Raw genomic sequence first — 26,044 nt, 5'->3', positions numbered from 1 at the left:
ACAGCCTCAACTGTGGTTGTGTAGTCTTATTAAGAGAGCTGTGAGGGTAGATAAGGCCTTGGAACCAGTAAGGTTGCCCACGATAGATGGAGTAAAAAGGAAATATAAAAGAAGAGAAACACTGAAGAGAATGCAAGAGAAAGAAGTGAGACATAATAGATGAAAAGGCTTTCCTTTCCTGAAACCTCGTGCACTCTCTGAAGGATTCCCAAGGACTTTGTTTCTGTTAAAATAAGGTATTTAGTAGGGGAAACTGAACCACGTGGATAAATTGCTAAAAAACTCTGAGGCATGGCACTAATTTCTTCCACTTTCTCTTAGTCCCATCAGTGGCATGGCTCAGGAATCATTCATTCAGAAAATTCTACATGTTCTTCACCTCCATTTTGCTTTATATTCCTGAAATGGAATTCATTACATCATCACCATGCAATGACTGGACCATCTCAAACTAGGCAAATTTTTGTAGACCAAATATTGACAAGAAAAACACCAACAACTACAAAACCAGTATACGATAAACAAACATCACACATACCATGTTCTAGTCTTTCATAGTCTGAATCCAGAAGAAATGTTCTAAATCGATTTGATATGTGATGAAAAGCCAGAAACTTCAGATAATATTGATTGAACTCAAACTCTGTTGGGTATTGGTTATGAATCTAAAAAAAAGAAAAAAAAAAGAAAAAAAAAAAGAAGGGAAAAAAGAGGATATTGAGGTACAATAGGTACAGCAAAATAATTCCCCTGCGAATGCTGACAACAAATACATCCATAGGCAACTGTCTTGTCTGTAAACACACACAAATCCTACATTTTGTCTAAAAATATTTTAACGCTAATTAAATTCATGTATTGTCTATGCAGCAAAAATGTTTCAGAGCAGATAGGGTGTACTGTATAATAAGCAGTATTAGACTCTGTACAAAACCCAGGATTCTTCAAAGTAATCAAACTGGATGTAAATCTTTTATGATAACTCTTGAGACACCATGTAACTTCATAGGCAAAGATGCTACTCCTGGATGTAGCTAGAAATCAAACTTTAATTGGAAGGTTTTGCAGCAGACTTCTTGATATTGCTCAGAACCCAACACAGGAGACGTACAGAGGTAATGCTGCAAATGATATTCCATCTACCATTACTGAAACAGCTAATTTCTTAAGTACTTTCTAGTCAACACATATTTCTTCCTTTTCAAAATATGCACCAAAATATTACAGTATGAAAAAAGTAAAAAACATACTGAGACGGTGTCTTGCATTATTCTTTCGTAAAACAGTAAAAACTATGTAACATCTTAAATTGTTATCCTCAGTTAGGCTTGGGATCTATCTAATTCAGTGAATGTCTCCAACAGGAGCCAGGAGCAGATATTTAAGAAGAGAATACAAGATTATCAGAGTACAGCACTGTGGGATAGTTGGCTCTTCACAATTGCTTCCTCTTGAACATTATCAGAAAGAGCCTGGTGTAAGATTTTAATCATGAAGTTTAATATTCATGGCATTAATTTGGCATTTAGCATTAATTATTGATGATATTTATACTTGATATCCATATAAAATTCAAGATTCTAAAAATCTTGATAAGCTATTGCTCACAGAAATTTCATGTGTTAATTTCAAACTTAAAATTTACTCTTCAAATAAGTTTATGAATTGTGATCTTTATTTTCATAATTAAGCATGGTAATTAACTGAAAATTCCCAATTACAATGGAAATAAGTACAGTTGGCAATCAAAAAAGAAATTGCTGATTGAATTTCACATTTGAAATATGTCCCACTGTGCTTTGTTTAGCTTCGCATCAAACTTGTAAAATACTTTTAGTTCTGCAATCTTCCCATGTCTTGTCTTTTGCATTACCACCACTCTCATTTTCCCATTCCATCTTTTCTCTCTAATCTCTACTTATCAGTTCCTCAAGAGAGAAACTTTTTTTTTTTTAGTACTTATGGAAACTAGTATTAGACTACTTGAAGCTCCTTGATATTTACATTTTCACATGTGCCAGTTGAAAAAAACCCCAACTGGCTAAATAAAGAAAAAAAAATGGTGTTTAGCAAGGAAAGGTTATCTACAGAACGTACAACAGTGACAGGAAAATCCCTTGAAAGGGCCTGTAAACACATACACAGCATTTCAGTCAGAAAATTTGTTGTTATCATAGCTCAATATTAGCTAGGCATTTAAAATGCTAAGATACTTTAAGATATCTCAGTTCAATATACCAACACTTACTTTATCCCCACTTCTCCCCTGATACAAATGACTACATTCCTGCACTGTTTTGTAAGAATAAAGCTAAGCAAAGTTTTTTCTATAATAAATGCAAGACTCCAACTTCATAGACAAAGTATCTTTTTAGTTCTCCTTATAAAAAAGAAAATATTTTTTCTGGCATATATTACATTAAAATATAATCCAAATACACTAATTCTGTTCAAAAATGACATAATGTATTTTTGAGCTGAAATCCAAAAAGCTCTGCATATGTGTGTGCATTTAGACACATATACACACATATACAAGTACTTTAGTATACATTTTCTCCTTATGTTAGGAGAAGTTTTCTTTAATGTATTGTAAGAAGGAAAGGCTACATTCTGCTATTTGCCATAACTTATACAGGGTCCTAATTTCTACTTATGGTCCAATAATTGTTTTAATACATTTGAAGAGTTACAAGAATAAGCTGCTACTAAAGTCCTGTCATGGATCTAGGTGTTGTGAGTGATCCCATTTCTGAGATTTCTGGAACTAGAAGTAACTAGAAGTTATAATAATATAATTTATTTTTTAAGTGAAAACAACTATAATCTAAAACATTTCTTTGATAAAGGTGAATAAGGTAGTTATTGTTATTGTCTGTGTTTTAATGGCTGTGGCTGATTTCAGCACACTTGGAGATGGGAAAGATGCCACAGCTAGGTGAAGTGACTACTGTTATTGATGATTTATTTAGCTGCAGTGCTGTCTGCAAAATTTAAAACATGGCTGAGCTATCAGGGGAGAAAGCTCCTGACAAAATAGCTCCAACATCAGAAGTGATAAATTAGAAATTTAACATAGGAGAAAATAATTGTATTAATTTAAGCAATTTAAAATAACCATAAAAGAGAGATTTTTATTACTATAGGCAACGTAACCACTTAGGTTGAGGTTAAATATAGCTGGTTTCTCTCTGATAACTCTTTGGTGCCATTTCAGTTAATTCACTGATTTTAAGGGATATACTCAAAATTTATACAACACATTTCAACACATACCACCTAGAAAGATAGGTCTACAGGGACAGGGTATCTTTGAAAATTACAACTGCATTATCTTTTAAAATGTTTAATCTCCATAATACATGAACATTCAAAACCTGAGTAAACCGATAGGTGTTTCTAACATTATGATTAGAGAAACTCAGTATTTTAGAATTCTTTTTCAAATCACCATGTTCCCCATTAACTTAAATATCTCCTAAATATATTTAATAATCTTACACTTCTATCAGTCTTCCTTAGTTTTCCAATACATTTTGGTTTTGTAATCCCATTATATATCAATATTTACTTAGTTTAAATAAGAAATGTAGTACTAATCACTAAGAGGCTACTCCTGCAAACACTGGAATAACTGAATACATCTACCATGGGAGTAGCACACACACGTCCTCTTATACAAGGTGCTGTAACAGAGCTCCTTATTGAGCTTAAAAGAAGTCAGTTCTAGAAAATCATTCAATTTTAATTATATTTAATAAATTACCAAATAGAAACAGAAGAAAAATAAGAAAAGCGTCCTGCACTGACATCACTTTCATAAACTCAGTCTTCTTAGAAGCAGAAAGAATATCTGCCAGATGCTGCTATTGTGAAAGAATGATTTTGCATTAATAATTCAGCTGACACCTGGAGATACTGGCATAAACAATGACTTTTTACAAGATGATGCAGTTCTAATTTAGGAATCACTGCTTCATTTGTTTTCTCTGTATCTTTAGTTTAATCCATGACATTTAATGCACATACTGGCTCTATGGTGACCTTCTTACTACACCTAGTATGTTGAGACTATAATGGTTAAAAATATTTTGAAATGACCAAATGTTTATATCCAGTGAATGGGCAATTTTTAAAAACTGATCATAATACATTACACTTCAGGGTCAAGTTGCAATCTAATTGGATTCTGTAGTTGTCTAACAAGTTGCACAGAAACCAATGAAACTTAACAGAAATGTTCAAGTACAACTGTTAAGTAAATTTATTTTTCATAGTAAATTCCTATGAAACTTCAACCATTAATTTGACTTCAGAAGTAATTTCCCTGGAGTTTACAACCATACTTTTAGAATTTGATAAGTCAATACCATGCCATCATGAGTTAGAAGACTAATCTTCATAAGTCTACTTCTAGAAAACTTAGAGTTGCATTCTAAATAGGATTGTAAGTCATTTAGCTTAAAGATTTTTCCTAATAACAGACAAGTCTATATTATCTATATTACACTGATTATGCAATAAAGCTGTGCTCCCATGTCCTTTCTGGGCTGAAGATAACACTGTCTGAAAAGATTATAACCCCTAGACAGCCCTATCTTTCCTCATGAGAATTTACTGCCTCCTCCAGATTGACCTGCTGAACTGCTTCTAAATCCACACCCATCAAAATAAGATGGTCTTCTCTACCAAATTTTTTCTACCATTTTGACTGGAAAAGGCAGGCAGGTTAACATGAACCCCTTAGCTAACAGACTGGAAGGATGGTATCTCCACCAGAGGAGAAGTGATGAATAGCTCCAGGTGGCCTGCAGGAGGTAATCTTTCTCCTGATACAGCTGCAGCCAGGGCATGTGGACACAGCTTAAGACCAAAAACCAGAAAATACAGATCTTTCTGTAAAATGTGTCTGTTAATAACTTGTATACTTTATACTGCCTCTTAGAGAAGAGTCAGATACCTAGGAACATGCATCAAACCTGCTATCTGAGATGAATTACAAAGGCAATGTTCTTCTATTTCCTCGACACGTTCACATGTATAGTAGCAATATTTTGGGCATCTTGCAGCTTGAGGCAAAATCATACCTGACAGTTGTTAACAGCAGGGATTTATCCCACTTTACATTTCATCCTAACTTTTAAAGCCAGGATGATTACAATCCATTAGTCCATGTTCTTAGAACTGCAGATTGTGTTAAACATAACTTAAAGAAAAAACAAGAATTTTACCATGAAGAAAACATGGCACATTCTATTTTATGACAATAAACCAAAATCCTTTAATTTAATTTTTATCTTTGTTCTGGATAACCCGTTTGTTTCCAAAGTTTGTGTGATCTCTAGACTCAAGAAAAAAATACTGCACAGGTATGCGTGGATAATTTCCTTGCTTTTCTTTATGCCAACTTTCTAAGATTTATTACAGGAAAACTGGAGCAAAGTGTTTCCAGGGTCAGAAACAGGATGTAGGCTATGTCTACATTAGCAAGTAATTCAGAGCAAAAGGAGCAGACAAACAGACTGAAGCAGCTAGTGCCGAGGTCCCTGCAGCTATACTACACATTTGTTGTTTTACTTTGGACTAGATTTAGTCCAGTTGAGCTGATGACCCCCATGGTTTAAGCTAAGTGATGAATCATTGGTTCACATCCTTTTAAGAGCTGGTGAGAGTTTAGTACATACCTGAAGCAGAACTTTTGTGTTAAATTCTTCCAAGAAAAATCTAGTACACATGCACCAAAACAGCATCAACAAATGGTAAGGGGAGATGCTGGAGGGATTAACTTCAAAATTACACTACTGCTTGAAATCAAATGTAGGCTTACTCCATTCTACTAATAGACAGTGTTATCCAGTCAGCTCATTAAAGCTTGGAGAAGACATTTGACAACAGAGAGAATACAGCACCAGACGAATGATTTACACACAGAATTGAATGAATCACCAAACAGATGGGTTTCAGTACTGGAAGACATGGCTATTCTGTCTGTTGTAGCCATTGCAACCAAGAATTTGTTTTTTCTACTTCAGAAAAGGAGCAATAACCTTAAGCTATTGTAAGGAATAGTTAGTGTGACAATTGGGCAGATTAACTTGTTTGAATGAAAAATGCAGTACTGGTTCTTGTCAGAGAAATCTCCCCATTTCAAATAAAAATTAACCTGAGGACCAAGCCATTGGGAAACAGATTGATGAAACAGGAGATGTGACAAATACTTTCAAGGTTTTCTATGGGCAATGCTGTAGGAATCGAACCAAATCCCAAATACATGATTTATTAACTTGCAAGACAGCAATAATGATGGCTGTTGGTGTTTAACGTTGTGATACAAACAAAATTTTTCTTTTCTGCAACATGTTCTTCAGTAAGCCTTTACTCATCTTCTTATAAGCTCATTCATTATCAGTCTCCCATAGATATCTAAAGATTGTCTTTCATTGGTTTAGCAAGTTACTTAATCTGTGGACTTTGCTTCAGGCAGCAGAGTAAGTCTACTTGCTGACTTCTCTTTCAGGGTCTACTTCATGCAACTATTCACTATGAATGTCTGTTCCAGTAAGAAGGTTGGTGCTTTAATAGTAATCTTCCGTGAGACACAGTCATCCATAAATTTTAATACAGGTTAATAATGTCCAGGAGTCTTTTCAGCTTTTTCAATGAGAAAAATGAGAGAAGTGGGAAAAGAAGGACATGTGTTCAAGAGGAACTATGCAAGCTCCTATCTTGTGTTTGCATACACAGAGACTCTGCAAAGCATCTATATTTACTGGTTTGAGATTAAGAAAAGGACAGACTTTAGAATTAACCTGAAATTAGTGTCATATTCTTAACCTAACTTCTTCCTACATGACGTAACTGTTGGTGTTAATCTTCTTCTGCACATGCAGTATATAAAAAAATAAGAACATCTCAGGACCCCCTGGTTTATAGTTTGTTGTTTCCAGAGCTGATGGAGCAAAAGGCCTCTTCAAAGTTCATCATCAAGCACAAGGAATTAAAAACTGTCTAGTCACTGTACTAACAATCAGTCAATTTCTTCTTCTGAATAAAGGTACTCCAGATTGCCAAAAGCCAGTCTTGAGCTTATAAAACTTCTATTTGAAATCTCTGCATAAATGACCTTAGAAGATCCGTAATGCCAACCATCCCTCTTAGCGTGTTTTGTGTGGACGCGTCAGCCTCCTCTAGGCAACCATTCCAGCTCTTCTTGAGGTGAAATCCGTTCACTTTAATAAAACCTAGAGAAGGAGGTTACTAGTCTTCTCTCAAACCATTATCTATAACATCTGAAACAGTGTCATCCACACACTTATTTATGAATTCTTCTTGTAAACTAAAATTAAATAGAGATTGACTTACCTGATGCACGCAGTCCAAGAACTGTAAGAAAACAGGAGCAAATCCACTACCCTGACAATTGAGAGACAGATTACTACGTTGACTGAATTTATGACCAAAAGAGAGCCATTCTTTTTCCACCAGCATTCGGAAGCCTTCAAGTGTCCTATAGAAGGGATCACTGAGTAACTGCACCAGAGATACGACCTAGATGACAAGACAGGATACATTGTGTTAAGAGTGACAGAACTTAGGAGAACACTTTAGTCAATGAATATAAATATTCCATAACCTGTTTATAGTTCAAGGAAACAAAAGCCTTCATATAAACTCAATTACAAGTATTTTACCGCATACATTAAGTATTTTCATAAAACAAACCAAATAATATCTCACATGAAAAAGCTTCAATTAAATTGAGACTTTACGATATCTGTAAAAGTCAAACCTGGGCAACTATAGACTTTACAAGTCATTATAATGCTTACCACATTTAAATTACATTTGAAATAAACCCACTTTTATTAATAAAATTAGGATAATAAACATTTATGAAATAGTATCGGCTACCTCAGCAAAGGAAGTGTTAAAGAACTGGTCCTGAGAGTGACTTTAGAGTTTCTGCAGTGTTGCCATGCTATGGTGCTCACCAGCCAACTTGAGCCTGTTTTTATAGAAAGCATCTCAGGAGCTTTAAAATGCAGCACAGACTTCTTTCACCTCCAGCTATGTATGCCCCTTCTCTATTCTTCATTGTTTGACAATGATTCCAATGATTATGTTAACATTCTTTTGTGGGTTTGTTTACCCGGTATCATGATGCTGGCTGCACATTAAGTTTTTATTTACTAGAATTATTGATATCTATATTTATCTTCTGAATTATGAAGCAACTACATGGACACAATGCATCCACTAAATGAGGCAGTGGGTCTTAATTCACCTCATTTATAGTTTGTTTCAGAAAGTTATCTGTTGTGGTGATCTGTCCTTGCAGCAGGTGTTAAGTCACTTTGGCACAAATTTAGTTTTCTCCCAGTGTGTGGTCTCCTAACTCCATTTACAGAAAGTGAATGGCAAGAGAAAGAACTCCTTCCCTCCTGTGTTTAAAGTGTACTACATTTACAAAGATAAATGAACAGTTGTGGCAACTTTCAGCTTTCATTCTTACATATGGTCAGGTGCAGAAATGCAGATTTTATAGCCCTAGAACTGTAAGTCCACCAAGAACTTTGGAACAAACTCATTTCAAGGAACTCTATCATGGTGTAAATTGCAAATGAATGCAAGGATTCATGCATTCTAGTTTCTTCTCTGCTGCCACAATACAAATTTATTAATGTTATACCAAATTATCAGTCTCTTGTGTAAAAAAGTATTGCCTGGTGTTTTTTCTTAATATTTAGCTATTTCAAGGTTTTAACAGCGGCTTACTTGCGCAGTAATATCCCAGCCATCTTCCAAACAAACCATAACGGAAGAACCATTTTCCAAGAGCTCAGAGATGATCACACCCAACTGCATTATCCTGTGAAGCTATAAAGTATTACAAATAAGTAACATACTCAAGTATAAGATAAATGTCTTATATTATTATATTATTCTTATATATATTAGATATTATCAATAAATATTTTAATTTTAAATATTAAAATATGTATTCTGAAATCTACATATAGCACAGAGAAATGCATTGATGCAACAGATTAGAAAGCTATAAAATGTAACAGTCTCAGGATTTTCATCTGAACTACAACAAAACTAAGCAAAGATTTGAAGACAGGAACTTAAAACTATTAAAACCAATGAGTACTGTAATAAAATAGCTCTCATAAAAAGGAGAATGGGAACAACACAGTTGACAGATTTACTGTAGAGAAATTCCATCCTGCGCTTAACACTAAAATCATTTCCTGTGAAATGCTAAGGTTCCATAAAGTCACTAAGTACTTTGATGGGAGAACCCTTGTAATATATTTACAAGATAATATTTCTACTGCTCAATCCCATGGAAGCTGGAAATAAATGAACTTAATAATAATAATAATAATAATGAAAAAATCAGACCACAAACCTAAAAACAAACACAGAAAAATCCCATTTCTATAACCTGGAAATAGTTTAGATAGATTAAACAGTGTTTCTTATACTTGGCCAGACTGGCTAAAACATATGGAAAGAGGACACATTAATTATTTACATTCTAATATTCATTATGCAGTGATACTAAAATGCCTTGAGCAGGTGGGTTAGTTCATTTCCCTGGGAAGGGTTATTGAATTGAATGAGATTGATTCAAACATGATAGCTATAAGCAGGTTAAAAAATTTAGGCAAATGTGTGCGATTTTATATTACTATGAGACTTCACATTATTATTACTAAAAGGAACATCTATATGATGTTTCTACCATTTTTGTCACACTATGACAGCATTCTTGGTAAACAACATAATAGACAATATGGAAGCAATTCAGTTTTTTACAGTAGAATGAAATTGCTCTTTGCAGAGCACTGAATACAATCCAACCAACAGCAGCAGTAGGAAAGATGAAAGCCTGAAAGAAGGGAGAAAGCAGTATAGGAAAACAAATAAACAAAAGATGGCAAGAGACATCTAAGATCATTTATGCAAGGAAAAAAGTAAGTTCAGAAAGTACAGAAGGCACAGGAAAGTGACTCGGGGAGAACAAAATTAAATTGGAAAAAAGATCAACCAAAGACCAGTTAAACCCTAGAAAATTAATCCTTGTTTAGGGCAATCTATTTTTTTCCTCTTAAAAAACCCCCAATCCTATGAATATTACCATGGAAATTGTGATGGAAAACACTTAATTCCTCTGAACATTCACATAGCCTTTACTTAAAAACTAAAAGAAACTAAGATTCCTGCAATTTTTAATAGGAAAAGATTAAAAAGAGCACCACTTTTAAAACTAAGCAGTTTGTTTATTGTTCTATATTTCTGAGGCAGTAGAACAGAAGAAAGGCTGATTTTGCTGTCCTTAATGAATAAACTCATATGCAATCTGGTTATACATATTCAATAGAAAAAATGCAAAATACTATTTTTATCATTTGTATTCAGACAATAAGGCAGCACTTCAAATTTCTTCTTATGTATTCACATCCTTATAAAGAAATATTTAGCCTATACAGTGTTAAAATCAATACTGCATAACTTCTATTGCCCAGGAGAGGAAAGCTTAATACAATAAAAACACATTTCCAAGATGACAGATCTATGTTGTTTCACAGGAATAGCAGAAAATGTGTCAAATCAGTCATAAATTAACTTTATCACATAAGTCACATACAACATGATTCAAACTACAGAAATGTGGTTTAAATGTCACACAGCTAATGTGTGACATTATGATCTAGTCCTGACCAAAGAGTGATACACTATTACTTTTCCTCTCAAATATGCCAAAAGAGAGCAACTCCAATGTTATAATCTCCCCTTGATCTCTGTGCTGCTATAGGGACATGTTTATTTCATCAATTCATTTATCTACACTTATCAGCTTGCTGAACCACACCGTGATTGAAAATGTTCACATGATGAGGAAGTCAAGTCTTCCTGCTCTTCCCACTTCTCCCCTTCCTGAAGAATCTGGTGGCCAGAGCAATGACCAGCTCCTATGCTCTCTAAGGAATGATCATACCTCAAGGGAAGAAGTTAAGCCACTCCTTGCACTGTAGCACATTTCAACCAGGAGTACGTTTTCTGATGTGTAATTACTGAAATGACTGTGTTACATGTATTTCCTCCTTAAGAAATCGGCATAAGAGTATATTCTGTTTTCTATGACTAATTGCATTTGCGAAGAATACATTCAGCAGAAGATTCTAAACATAAGATGCAACAGTTAAAAAACATTCACTGTAATTAAAATGGTTTTAGATTTACAAAGAGCTGACTTTCCCACATCCTTCTTAATTTGAATCTTGCAAAGTTACTTCCAGTCTTGCCTTTGTTTGGTTAATCTTTATGTAAAGGAATATGGAATAGGGAAGTAAAGGAACAGATTCAGAGAGAAAAGATTAACACACACACAATCCCCTCTTCCCGCAAACACTTCCCTGTATCCCACAACAGATAACAGATGCTAGTTTGTTTGTGAAATACTTGTGCATATGGAAATTCCAGGTGGGAACACATATGAAGAACATCAGTTTTAAAATCAAAAGGCTCATTTATTGTTCTGTATTTTTTTCTGATTTTTAAAGTATATAAAATAAGAAAAAGCAGTTAAAACCAAGACCATAAATTTATATAGGCAGAAAAAATGGTCATCTCTACTTGTGTATGTGTTCCATGTTATAAACATAAATTGCTATTAAAAATGCCTCCCACATTTGTAAATGTTATGATTGTATTAAAATAATAATGCTTATGTAATGACAGAATTGATAGTATGCAAAATAATTACAATGAACAAAGAAGAACAGCTGGTTAGAACACAATAGTTCTCTGTCAGAAGAGCCTGAAATTTATTTTGTGTAAGCAGCACTGCATATAGATTATTAGCCTGTCATATAAATTACCTGTGGGAACCACTCTGACTCCCCAAGTGCTTTAAGGAATGTTGCCTCAGAATCTGTAGGAATAGTGCTGGGAACACAAGCTCTCATCAGCTTTTTAAAGCTTGCCTTTGTCTGTCGGATGTCACTGAATTCAACAGGAACAAATTCACAATTCAAGGCAAAATCAAGTTTGAATCCCTGTATGAAAAGGACAACAGCAGATGTAATTTAAAAGGGAAGCATATTTTTCACTGACAGTCTCTTAAAATCTGAAAGTCTTGCCTGCTTTATTGCTAAATATTTCAATTCCTAATTAAAAATCTGTTTAGTTAAACACCTGCCCAGGATAATAAAAATCCTTACAACACTTGCAAAATGTACCATAATAAAGTACCCATCTACTACTCATAACAGCAGAATGTACTGCATAGCAGTCATATTTTTAATAATAATAATTATAGTAATAAAAAACCAAAGTTGAGTGATAAATCTGTTGAGTTCTTTATACACAACATAATGTGCTTAATTTAGGATTTTTAAAGCAAATTAACAATAGATAAATAAAAATTAAAATAACTGTATGGATGACATACCAACAGTGCAGGACAGATTCTAGTAGTTCAATAAAGACAAAAAGTAACCCCCAAATCCAAAAAGAACCCCCAAAACTACACACTAGCTGACTCATCTAAGCGGTCAACTGCACATTGACACAGTTGTCTAAAGTACCTAGTTCAACACAGAATAGCAGTCAGGGAACACCTGATATAATTTCAAAGAGGTATGTGAGGTTTTTCTAGCAGAATTCTTTGTGTTTTGTTTTACTTACTGCATTTAGAAAATGAGCAATAAGAGAGGAGGACTGAATTAAGAGATCAAGTTAGCTAACAAAAAAAAAAGAACTATGATGAAAAGGATAATATGGAGAACATTATTAGGAAAATCAAATTCTCATCTCATCACTGAAGATCTTCACAGCAAACTTTTTCAGTTTTCTTCAGAAATTTCTCTTCCATGGAATTAAACTTGGCCTGCAAATAATCTTCATTAAGCTGCTTCATAGGATGCCAAGCAAAAAGGTAGGAAAGTGAAAGCCCAGATTTAGTTCTGTTTATATTTTTGCATTGTTCAAAAATCAATTCAATAGCTCAACTAGCAAACTTGCTTTTTTAGAATGCAAAGTTGTAAAAATGTATGATAAAAGCAATTGAGAAAAGTAGTACAATTTCCTTAAAATGTTATATATTTCTATTTGTATCATCGATTTATGTGACATGATATCTAGCAGAATAAAGCAGGTCCTTATAGGACTCAACATCAGTAATGCATGCTCTGCCAGGCACTTTACAAAGGCAGCAAATTCTAAGTTAGCAGGATGCTAACAAAAGCTAGAAAAACACTTCACAATCAAAAATCAACATTTCTTTCTACAAAAACAGAAGTTGAATTGATCTTATAGACTAGATACAAATAAATGAGAGAAGGTTCAAAACAATCACTTAATCACTATGTAATTCTATTCTTACATTTGCTAACACAACGTACTTTTCCGTAGAAATGCCCAGAGATGACTCATCTTCTGCAAAATTGTATTATTAAACAAAACAAAAATGAAAAACCTGTAAGCTCTAAGCCAGCAAGGAAATCATCCAGCATAACATAAAGATCCTTGAAGTACTGATTTTTAAACAATTTCCAAATTATATACACCCTATTGGACTTCAGACTATTTCATGTTGATTTTGTCCAATGCTTGTTGTTCATACATCCAATAGTCAGCTCTTTTCATATTCTGCACAATAATACATGCCTGTATGGTAATATATTAAAAATGCTTTAATCTATACCAAGCACTAACATATTATCCCCACCTAGTTTGTGACTGCTGATACATTAAACAACTTCCATTTTTTGCCCAAGTGGTCTAAAGGGTCACTTCAAAGCAGCAGACTAAAGAAGTTTCTACTACATATCTTTAGCTGCTTGATTGAACTCTTCACTTATCATTCATTAAGAAATCAGACAAATAGAAATATGAATAATTGTTACTATTGGATTATGGGAATTTAATTCTATGTAATCATTTATCTTGCATTACTCTTCCCGTATTCCTTTTCATCAAAGTGTCTCCTTTGCCAGAGCCTTCTGGGGGTTATGGTTATAAAAGAAGACTTAACAAGATGAAAAATTGATATGAATAGACCTGTTTGAAAACTTTGGGAAGACTGTTCTCCAGAAAGGCAAATGAAAATGCCAACTCAGTAAAACAGAAAAATTTTGCAGGAAAATGAACAGTTTTCTTATTGTTCAAAAGAACAGTTTGTTCTAATAATGATAAATGATGTTTAGTTTTGAAATTTCTGTTTAGTCTTTTATGTTATATTCTTATGCTTTATTATATTAAATCAGAACACTTTGATTATAGACTTAACAGGATACTTCTGTAAATTATTGTTATGCTAATTATATTAGAAAGCGATAGAATGTCAAGTGAAATCTAACTACTTAAAACTGACTACTTTGTATACCAATGTGTAATGAAGAAACCAAAAGGAAAATGAATTTGCAAACCAATTATAAAAACAAAGTAAAAATGGAATAAGAACTAATACCTGTTACATAACGATCATTTAAAAATACAACTGAAAATACAAATAAGATACAGAAGAACATTTGAAATTACAAAGAAAAGTCAAAACAGAAACAAAATTTGCAAAGAATTTTGATTCATCATTCTGATACAGCATGATTCTTCTATCTCCCGGTATAACACAGGTTCAGAAAGAATTGAATACTGATGTATTTTCCTACTACCCATAACTGTGTTTGAAAGTTATATATTTCAAAAAATACATAATACTTTATGTATGCTCACATTTTGAATAAGAAAGTAGAAAGCAATTGAATTTGCAATCTTTGAATGCAGAGATTTAAAAAAAATAATGTGCAAACATTTTCTGAAAAAAAGTAAAACTACAAAGAATTAATGTAGAGGATACCTGTTTCTTAAATGACTGCATCTAAAATATTAAAATCTATCCAAAAAAGTGTACAAAACTGTAGACATCATGGTCCTCTTCATGTCATCAAATCAGGATGGACAGACTTCTGGGTTGGCCTTATTCACATAAATTTGGGTTCATGTGAGTTTCAGTGCTGCTCACAGTAACAAAGGTTTTCTTCTCTGGTAATCACTTTCCTGACTAACAATACTGCATTTGCTTCATAACATATTTCAACACATCAGGAAAAATAAAACTGGACTTTAAATTACCAAATAAGCCTGTTTCATGTTTCCCAAAATAGCAATCACTGAGATGATGACTCAGCTGAACATTAGATGAGTAGTCAGTAAAATCAGAGTATAGTAGTATGTTTTCAGGTGTAATTAAGCATGGCTCTGAAAGCAAGAACTTACAGACACAGAACTCTAGCACTTCCCTTGGAATAGCTCTGAACAGTCTCTGAAAGGGGCAGCAAGCTCCACTGCCGCTCCACCAGCCCCACTCCATTTGCCTACAGTCCCATCATTCATCTTTACTGCAGCAACTACACTGAGCAGAGCCAAACTCTGCTGCCCTTGCTCCCTGCAAAGTCAATGCAGGGACATAGTTAAGACAGCGAAGACATGGTGACTTCCGAATATGAAGGCTTTGCTGGATGTTCTGTTGCCTAGCAATGTATTTCCTTCCTAGCCATGTCTTTCCCAATTTGAATGCTCTTACCTTGTACAAAAGCTATTCCACTCCTCTCGTCATCTGCTACCCATCTTCATATCTCTTAGGTCTACTACAGATCAGCACTTGACCAAAAGTGACAAATTCACAGTTCTATTCACAGAACTTTTGTGAGTTTTAGACTGATCTTTAACTGCTCTTTAAGATAACTTAGTATATTTTAATTTATGTTAACTTTGTTGTATTGTATAACCACAGAGCTTGATTTTCACCTCCCTAGCCCCCACCAAGTTACACAGCATTAATTGTTATTCTGCATATAGGAATAATCCTCGTAAGAGTTTACACTTTTGGGAGAGTTATACATCCACCTTATCTGTAATATTATTTACTGTTTTGTAAAAACATTAGGGTTATTAAACTCGAGCCAAATAAAAACTATGTTAACATTAAAAAAAAATTGCCATTACCCGTAACTGAGATTTTTCTCCAAATATATAGAGGGCTGCTTGCCGTCTCAAAAGCTGACTTTGCAGAAAAGTGCTGCTACTGTAGGAAGTGGTGTTATCTTTCCCTGCAAGTCTTGCACCAACATCAATGAATGGAGTCTGAGTGTTGATAAATCGGTTGCTTGAACGAAGACTCGCCCATACACCTTCACAAAAATGAAAAATATTTAAAAACCATTTTGCTTGAGGCACTGGACATCATAATTATTAAGGCATATGCTAAAACATAATTTGGAAAGCGGAGTGCTTAAACATGTCATTTGCATCCCTCATAGGACATAATTAACAGCACGTACTGGAAAGAAATATCTTCATAACAAAAATTGTTGAAAACATCCTACTGCATTGTCATTTCACCTAAGATACTAATCAAACTCTGCACAGCGCTTTCTATTGTAGAGAAAATGGTTGCTATGATATCAGTAATACAACGGTAAAATGAATTACAACTTGCAAGTAATTAATGTCCATTTAAGTGTATAGGAATGAAATTGCTAGTGGTGTTCTTTTCAAAAGTAGGGACAAAAATTTGATGTATTTCCTTGTCAAAGGCACATTATTTTGGAAGTCTAACTAGTAAGAATATCATATAATTACTTTCTTCAAAAACAGAAATAGTATCACCTAAAATTCCCAGTTACCTAGAATTCTTGTGTTCCTTTCACCCTACACAATGTAATAGTATCAACCATATCATATTATAATGAAAATGTATATAAGGTTGATCAATTCAAATACTACATTTCAGGACAAAGTATTCCATATTTACTCTTGAAATGCCATGACTAAAATGCAGAATGCCATTAATTTTAGTTTCTAATTGTCCATGTCTAATGGGCAATTAGAAATTAAAATGAATTTAAGGAAGTTCTTTTTTTAATCATGTGCTTCATGACTATATTCTAGCAGATGTGACTATGGTACTGTTGTGTGACTAGAGAGAAGGATGCCTAGAAGATCACAGTCTTACAGTTTTAATCTGGTAGTAAGATCACCATTACTCTGTCAGCAGGGCACGGTACAGAAATCCCAAAGCTAGCAACAACATGAGCTTGAAACAGTGCAGTGTGATGTGGAACCACGGACTTGCATCTGAAAGCAGCACAGCAATATTTGAATGGCATTGTACCAACCAATTAACCTCTGCCTCTCAACAGCATTTTTAGTTTGTGTATTGTGCCTTGCAGATGCAGCTATATTGTCATTTCCAGAGGAGGAAATTCCTACAGCACACAGACATGCTCTGATCTGATCATGCTTAAGTAAATTTCATGATTTCAACATAAGATAAAGTAGTGATAAACCAGATTGCCAAGGCCTGTTTAGCACCAGCAGAAGAAAAGACAAGTAGTGAATATTTTTCTGTTTCTTGTGCCTTAGTTAATAACAATGATTTTGTGAGACTGTTTTTGTGTGTCCAATGTGAGTTATGTGAAAGGTACTTGATTTTCAGAATTTAAATAGCACTACTTGAAAATCAAATCCCTTTAAGTATACTAAATTTGGCATTCAAATGGTAGTGTGAAATTCTTTAACTCAATATGCAGTAAATCAGATTATCAGAAGAGACTCTTGTCCATAAATCTGTGAAGCAAGATATCCAACAGAGGCACCAGAAACACCATGTAGTAGTAGAAATTTAGATATACAGTACCAAAAAAACCCTCCAACCCCTTCAGTAAAATCCAATAATATGCATAGTTAACATTTCTTGCATAGAAGAAAAAAGCTGCAGATAACAGTAAAATTCCACTGAGATAGCTCAAGCAGAAAAATAATTTTATTCTGTTTTTTAGAAGCAGGATTATGTTTCTATTAAAGAATAATTCTGTACAGTAATCCTTAACAGGGACTTGTCTGTACAGTTTAGCTTGTCTGCCTGCCTGGCTGCTAGTCTTAGATGTGAGGCAAATATGAGTAACTGAGAATGGTTGGCTAGGAACTTATGAATTGGTAACAGTTCTAAACAGTTTCCACTTCAAAGACAGCCAGTTTTATAAAATACCTCACACAGTAAAGTAGTATGTTTAGTATAAACTTTTGTTCCACGTCTGAACTACTACAGATGAAATAATAAAAACTTTAGCAAGCGGAAATCACAGCAAGCATTTAATAAGAGAAGTAATTTCTTGTTCATTTGGTATAAAAAAATGCTAGCTCCAACACAGACGACTGTCCCCAGAGATGATCTATACAAAAATACAGTCACGCTTCCTAACATTTTACAAATGCAGGCCATCATTAGCACCTGTAGAACATGAAAAGCAACAAAACTGGTTACAAACATGCAGATGAACATGTTTACCAGTGACGGATAACAGTCGTTAAAAGACACAATTATATTTCTATTCTAATTTTGCCTAGTATTTTTTGCTTTATTTTTTGTTAGCAGTATCTAGCTTTAATTATTTGGCATATATCGTATAATTATGACTTTCTAATTTGGCAGAAATCAATTTTTCCCTGTTCACTAACATTAACAATGATTTTGGAAAGAAAGTTCATTGACTAGGTAACAGTATTTCTTAGTTATTTTACTAAAGCAGTAGGAGCACTAAATGCTCTTTTGCAGAATTAATTTTCTGCAGTTTAAAATTTTCACACAGAAAATTTTCTACTATCACTCCGCATTAGATCATAACATTATTAAAGAATAACATGGTGAAGTGTGTGGCTAATCACTGTCACTGCATCATACACTCAATGGCCAAAACACCGGAAAACAAAACCACAACACTGAACTAAACCCCCAACATTTTGTTAATGCAGAATCAATGCTTTCTGTCAGTATCACTTTAGCATGTATTAAGATATTGTAGTAGTTATGGAGATGGTAGAAAAGAATGTGCTTTCAGGACACAGAATACAGTACCTTGATGGACTCTTCCCTTAGTTGCTGATTTGGAATTTGAATGAGTGAAACATTTATCTCTGTACTCAAGCACTGGCAGATAACAGTTAAGACAGAAGGAGGAGGAATGGAATGCACATTGCAGCGAGACACATTGCAGGAGAAAAGAAAAGGGTTACTTATTAATTTCCAAAGATCTAGTATATATTGAATTTCTTTATAGCTCATGATTTATCAGACAGCACAAATCTTAGTCATCACAAGACAAAACATCAATCAAGCCAGAAAACCAATATAAAATGGGAAGGAAGTACCCATTTATCAAAAAGGAGTAATTTTCATTGTCATTGCAATAGTTTCAAACATGCAGCACAGCCATCATGTGTTTTTCCATAATTATAGTACCAAAGGAAATGTAATGATTAAATCATTCTGCTGCATACTTTATTGAAAACTTCTATCCAGCTGAAAGTTAGCTTAATTAAAAATCCCAAACCTTAGTGCTTTTTTAAAAAACTGTTTTAGTCTATTTTAGGTACATAACTTGATGTGCCTCAAAATCAAATCAGAGTGCAAGATGATAGTTCTATACACCTACAAACATTTTTAAAGGACTGTATAAAAGTATATAATTTAGAAAACATGTAATATCTATCACACACAGAGATTTCCTTCCCCCTTGCAAAAATTCTCATTTTCAGTGGGAGCCTTATATGCATATCAGAGGGTGTATTTTTGGCTCAAAAGCCACATCAACGTAACCAACTTCTTTTAATGCAAATATTCTATTAAAACATACTCAAAGTATTAATGTCTGCTGCTTTTAGAATAAATGTCTGACCTGAGTCTGTATTTATTAATTATAAATATTCTAGTATTTTTCCAACAGCAGCAAATCATCCTGAGAAAACATTTTATTCTACTAAATTACACAACAATGCCAGGTAAGAAGTGCTATTCTGTAGAACCACACTATACTTATTAAGTAAGATAAGAAGAAAAGGTATGTATTTTGAGTGAACTTACAATTCTTATGAAAGATCAACCAAACTATTGCCAAAAAAGAGGTCCAAGAATGAAAATATATTATGAAATATAAGTATTTGGCCAAATATTTCAGATCAGAAACAACTTAACTGGGCTTTAGGCAATGACTTTGTTACAATGTTCCCAGATAAAGTAAAAAACCGTACATGACACGGACACAAATATTCAGGACAACTGATGAGTATTCATAACAATGATGATTTTTAAAAATGAGAAATACTATTCAAGCACTGGCACATATTTTTTCACTTAAATTTTAAAAGGATGTGTATTAAAAATACATTATCTGGCACAAAAAATAGAAAATGTAATTTTCAATTGGTGTATCATAGCTGAACCTGGCTTTTGAGTCCTGGTATGTGAGAGAATAAAAACAAGGAAAGAAAGAGGAATCCAGAATCAAAACCACAAAAATACTGCTATTGTATTTTGTACAGTGTAGTGCATAATCCATAGCTGCTTGCTATGATAAAGTAACTAGCTAACCCCGTTGTCCTCCCCCCTGCCCCCCTTTTCAGTTATTCTTAGGAATACAAAGGAGAGAGAAATCACCATTTTTAGACTGCCTGCATAAAATAACTCTGTTTTTTCAGCTGACCAAAACCCTGTATTTTTGGTCCTGCATACAGTCTTGTGACACTACTTCACATGTGAAATATAACTAGCTGTGAAAGAGTAGTAAAAAACTTTCCAATAATAAATCACGTGAATCAATTTATTTGAGAACAACAATTTCAGAGATTCTATATACTTTGTGTATTTTAGAGTTTCTTCTAAAAGAATTCTGTTAGCTAATCTAAAAAAACTAGTGTTTACTTCTCTAGAGGGAGATTTTCCCTTTCTCTGTTCTTACCCTGTCAACTTCTCACCTTCACTAGGGCTCCCGTTGTACTTGTCAAACATTCTTATGTTTCAGCAAAGTCCTCATGTATCCTGCTGAACTGTGAATAAACTGCAGACACTGGGCTGTAATTACACCTTTCAGATATATAGAGCAGGTGTGGCATCAGCCAGCAAGACACAAGATAACTTCTCTGCCCTCTTCCTGATTACTGCTGAAATTTAGCCAAGCGACTTCAACATCCAACAAAACAACACGTCTGTGACCTAATACTGCCTTGAGACTCCTTTTTTCCTCACTGAGTAGCAACAAACTCATCCCGTCACACTTACCACAAACTCTAATCCCAGAAACCAGCAATAGTTATTTCAGTAATCCTTTTATCTTCAAACGACAGCTTCCATACAGTCAACAAGCAAGCTTTCCCTTACTTATCTGGAGCACCTTCAATGCCCCTCAGCACCACTTCACTGTTGGCACTTTTGTCGCAACACAAGAGGATGGAATACAACCAAACATCTGCTGTCAGCTACCCAGCATTTTCACTATTTCAGTACAAAGTCAAGCTGGGCACAGCCACCAATTTATCTAACAATTCCAGACACTATTAACTCCTGTTCTCTTAGGTCCCTAGCCATTTTACCTATCCAATTAAAATCACTGTGTTTTTTCACCTCCATGTACTACAATAACCAGACAGTGAAGCAGAGAACATAAACAGAACTTTTAGATATGAAATACGCATATACTATGACTAATGAAAACGCACAGAATTTTCCATTCTTTGGTGATCACCATTTAACCACCCTTCCTCTCTTCCCTTCTGCTACAATTCTCACATAACTTCTCTATACAGCTCTGAGTATTTTCCTTTCTTCTTTCCTTTCTCCCTCCCTCCTGCCTTCTTCCTTCCTTCATTTCTGTAATTCTGTCCATCTCTTTTGAGAGTTTGTCTCTTCAAAATTGTTTTATTCTTCCCCATATGAAGCTACAGTTTTTCTATCGCACAATAATTTAGGTTGGAATGGACCTCAGCAGGTCAAAGTAGGTCTAATTTTAGGTGAGGTATCTTATGGCCTTTCTCACTCCCATCCCTGAAAACCTGAGCTGCATTCGCTGTAAGATGGTTAATGCACTGCTCACAAAGCTGGAAGGAGTCAAAAAGGAAGAAAAAGCAACTTTTAGATGCTTAGAAATAATTGTAAGAGCAGCTTTCAGGGCTAAAAGGTAATAAATGAAATATAAAATGCTCCTTTTTGGAAAATACATTAATCCGTATCCTAATAAACATATATCTAAGGAATGTGATGCACTAATTTATGCATGTATTGCACATAAAAAATCATAACAATTTCATCAGACCAGAAGAGTAAAAGTAGTTGGAATCCATTTCACAGAATGAAAGCTTCTTGTAGAAATAACACTGATGAGCCCTTGTACCTAAGAATAACTATTTCCAAACAACACACTGTATCTCCCTACTTATTGCAGCCTGGCCACATAACTCCCTCCTTTACCTAGAGTAAAATTATTCTGATTATTGGTAACTTTATGAAGCATCGGCTAATCTTCAGCCAAATGCTGGAATGCTCTGTAATTGGAGATTCTAAAGTGCATTCAATCCTAATATAAAATATGCATTTTCAGGCCATACATTTTAGACAAATTAAAAATATGGATGAATCACAAAGTATTTAGAAACATAATTCCTAATTGAGTGCTTCATTTTCCACTGATTTCCAACGTGAAACAAGCTTTATTTCAATGGTAAGTAAAGGACTTAAACAGAAATTAGATACTTAAATAATGTTGTGAACTGAGGCTAATCTGTAATTTCTATTTTGTTGTTTCACAGAGTAATGAATCGGTAAGCAGTGTAATTATCTTTATTTCACTAACATTTTGTTATCATTTATTATTTCAAGTAATAGACTTTGAACTAGTCTTACTAACCTCCTCGAGCAAAGCTATTGGATAGATTTACATCCAAATGTCCTGGCACTACCTGCTTAAACACAGTAGACATTCTTGAGGCCCTCCTTTCAGTGCCTAAAGTCGGCCAAAAAAAGAATAGAAGATTAAAAAACTACAGTGTTACTCAGACTAACACTTAACATAACTGATAAAAATGACCTTTTTCACACAATACAGCTAATTCTTGCCAATTTTGTACTTCAGATTTATTTTTTAAGACACATGTATACATTGGCAACAGTATGGAGATGTTAGATCCAGCTAAGCAATCAACATATTTTACAATAAATGAAGCAAAGCATGCACTCTTTGGGAATGGTGTTATTTTACAAAAAAAGCCACTGTTTGGCTATATTAGGCCAATTACCACCAAGACAAGAATAAGACAAGACAGACACAATTTAAAGTCACATACTCCTCTTTCTAAAACATTGGGGTTACCTTCACATAAACCTTACCAGGTTTAATCACAAAATAACTGAAAAAACCCATGGATTCATTTCTTCATGGTTCCACATATGCATAACTCAAATAGCATATTTTGAAAGAGTTTCCACTGCAAGTAAAGCTCTGCTTGGAACTGACATTAAAAGCCAATTACGAGTATGTAACACACATGAAAATGCCTATATATGTTCCATTGCAGCTGTAGCTAAATAGTGCATTTGTTCATATAGAATCTGAGTTTGCAATCTTGTATTTTCTCATTATATGAAATAGAGTAGTATTTTGCATTCTCTTCAATTTGGCACTCTTATTCAATATACAGTTTTCAATACACTTAATTTGTTATAAATGACTTTAAAGTGGATCTTTGCTTTTGATTCTGTTATACAATGTAATTGTTGCATTTGATATATTAAAAAACCTGGAAAGATTTAGCATGTTGATATTCTGGAGAACTTTATTTTACTTGTTCCAGAATTGTAATAAGTTACTAATGCCTCAAGACTGGCCCATCATACTCAAGTGAATTTCATCAAAAACTGTGACCCACAGGTGGATAATCATTTATTGTCAGATTAAGAATACCGAAAAATATTTTCGGAAAGACTATAAATATCCTTTACATATGGAAAGCACATTCACTGAAACTAAGAGTGAATAAGCTATCTGGAAAGTGCAACAATAAAGAAAGCACAGCATTCATATGGGACAAATTGAACTAACACCAAATCAGAGAAAACTCACTTTTCAACTTAACCATAGAAAAGCACTATATAAACCAATTTTACCTGGAGACAGAGCAATTGCTGGTCTAACAGTGAGAGTATTACTGCCATTCATTTTGCAGTGGACGGATATCACATTCAGTAAGGCTTGTAGGTATTTTTCCTGTTCTATGCTGCTTGAAGATTCTAAAGAAGCAGGAGCTAGAGTCACAAGAAGAATGGAATACATTAAAATACAAGTACATTTATAAATACAAAGAACAGCAAAATAAAAAGCTTACTATGTAAAGTAGAGTATTGAAAATGTCATGGTTTGTCCATCAAAGGTTCAAAAAGCCCTTCCTTTGATCACAAAGGATGCTCAGATGTTCATCATGTGTCTGCAGAGCAGCACCCAGCAATGTTCTCTTGCATTCCACTCCACAAAGCTAAACTTCTGAAAGAGTCTGCTACCCCATGGTTACTGCTAAAAACATTCATCATTAGCCAGTGATTAATACAAATAGAATGGAGATGATGTAGTTTTCCCTTCACTCTCAGAAAGAAAAGTAACATTTCTAAGTTTGTGCTACTGGTCAGCAAATTTCAGCCTTTTAAAAAATGTGTAGAGAACAGATAGAACTGTGTCTTTAACAAAAGGAGTTAAAACCATACTCAACCAGCTCTTCCTCATTCCAGGTAAAGGAAGGTTACTTACCTGTAACTGGAGGTTCCTTGAGATATATTGCCTATTTACTGAAAGTATACATGTATCAAAAGACACCAGTGTTCATGCACTCTTCTGCATTTAGACATCAATGGACACAATCTACATGTCCTTCAGGTACCCGACCCCCAGAATCTGACCTTTTTAATGGAATGAAGAAGAGAGGAAAGAGGATGGACAGTGCAAGCACAGCTGGATAACACATGTCAAGGGATCGCCACTTATGAAAAGTAATGTTCCTGTTCCCTAGTGACAGTCCACCTGCTCCTTCACCAGTAGGTAACTTCAGGAAGTGTCTTTCCACATGCTTAGGTAACTTGCAGGAGGGGGGGCTGCACTGTTGTGAGAACCACAATTCCTTCTCTGAAAACCTCTGAATAATCCTTTACATGCATGTAGTCTCAGATGACTACTCTACAGATCTCAGAAACAGAATAATTTTCCAATTGTTACTGGTGTTGCTTAAGTTGCTGGAGACATGGAGAAGGACCATTTCAGAGAGAGAGAAGCGGCTGCAAAGGACTGGATGAAAGCAAAGCCAGAGAGGAAACAGACACAATTTAAAAACAGAGGGCGGAGGAAAAAAAGGCAAGATGAGAAGGTATGATGCTCTGAGAAAGTACTGAAGTTAAACAGACAGTCCACTTAAGACAATCTTAAGACTTTAATTAAGAAACCAATAACAAAACACAGAATCAAGGAAAAAAAACCCAAAATAAGAAAAATAAAAAAATAAATCTTAACCAGAAAAACTCCACCCATTTGTGTCCAGGTGCAAGGACTTAAAGGAAGGGAAGCAGATGAAGGTCAGGTCCTGGGCCATACTATGATAACAAAAAAGTTTCCAGACTTAGTAAGTCAGATTTTTTTCAAATGCCAAACAAAATTTTTTGAATTCTAGTTTATTGCAGCCACCTCTGGACTGCAATAAATAAATAAATAGGACAAAAATGGACAATAGGACAATAAATAGGACAATAAATAAATAGGACAAAAATGTCATAGCTGCTTAAAGCAGGATTTGGTATCTTGACCACAAGAGCCAAGATTTGGAATAAGAGATAAAGAGAAAGAGTCAAAGAATTTGATTGAGCACATTTTGACAAACCACAACAGTAATTTACAAATAGTTTTCTCCAGTGATGGTCCAATCAGATTCTATGCTGGAGACTAACAGACAGTAACTTAATTAGGTGGAGGTGGCAAAAGAAATTTCAAGATAGCCCTGTTAAAATTAGTATCTAAATAGCCCTGTTAAAATTAGTGTCTGAATTGGGCAGATATCTGAATTAAAGATTCAGGGCAATAACGTCCTTGTGAAAGATTATAGATGGAAAATTTGCCCTTCATCCTTATCACCAATCATCCTTTCACACAGTGCTTAACAGCAGTATAAA

The 26,044-nt window shown here is 34.3% G+C and overlaps 1 protein-coding gene across 8 annotated transcripts in view; it reads right to left on the bottom strand.

Moving 5' to 3' along the window:
• The window catches only part of SBF2 (SET binding factor 2), a 287,512-nt gene that overhangs the window by 15,526 nt on the left and 245,942 nt on the right, over window positions 1-26,044 (bottom strand). For 5 of the 8 annotated variants that reach the window (XM_072863651.1, XM_072863648.1, XM_072863649.1 and 2 more), the window contains 8 exons: window positions 24,005-24,142; window positions 22,749-22,844; window positions 18,929-19,000; window positions 16,018-16,202; window positions 11,892-12,068; window positions 8,776-8,877; window positions 7,363-7,548; window positions 539-665 (listed from right to left, as the gene is read on the bottom strand). In XM_072863651.1, the coding sequence (XP_072719752.1) occupies window positions 539-665; window positions 7,363-7,548; window positions 8,776-8,877; window positions 11,892-12,068; window positions 16,018-16,202; window positions 18,929-19,000; window positions 22,749-22,844; window positions 24,005-24,142 (1,083 nt within the window). The remainder of the gene's footprint in view (window positions 1-538; window positions 666-7,362; window positions 7,549-8,775; window positions 8,878-11,891; window positions 12,069-16,017; window positions 16,203-18,928; window positions 19,001-22,748; window positions 22,845-24,004; window positions 24,143-26,044) is intronic. The other 3 variants (XM_072863650.1, XM_072863654.1, XM_072863653.1) reach the window with 2 other exon arrangements.

Source organism: Ciconia boyciana, chromosome 6, assembly GCF_034638445.1.
Source record: "Ciconia boyciana chromosome 6, ASM3463844v1, whole genome shotgun sequence".
Taxonomy (NCBI): Eukaryota; Metazoa; Chordata; class Aves; order Ciconiiformes; family Ciconiidae; genus Ciconia; species Ciconia boyciana.
This window is presented reverse-complemented; position numbering and strand designations above follow the sequence as displayed.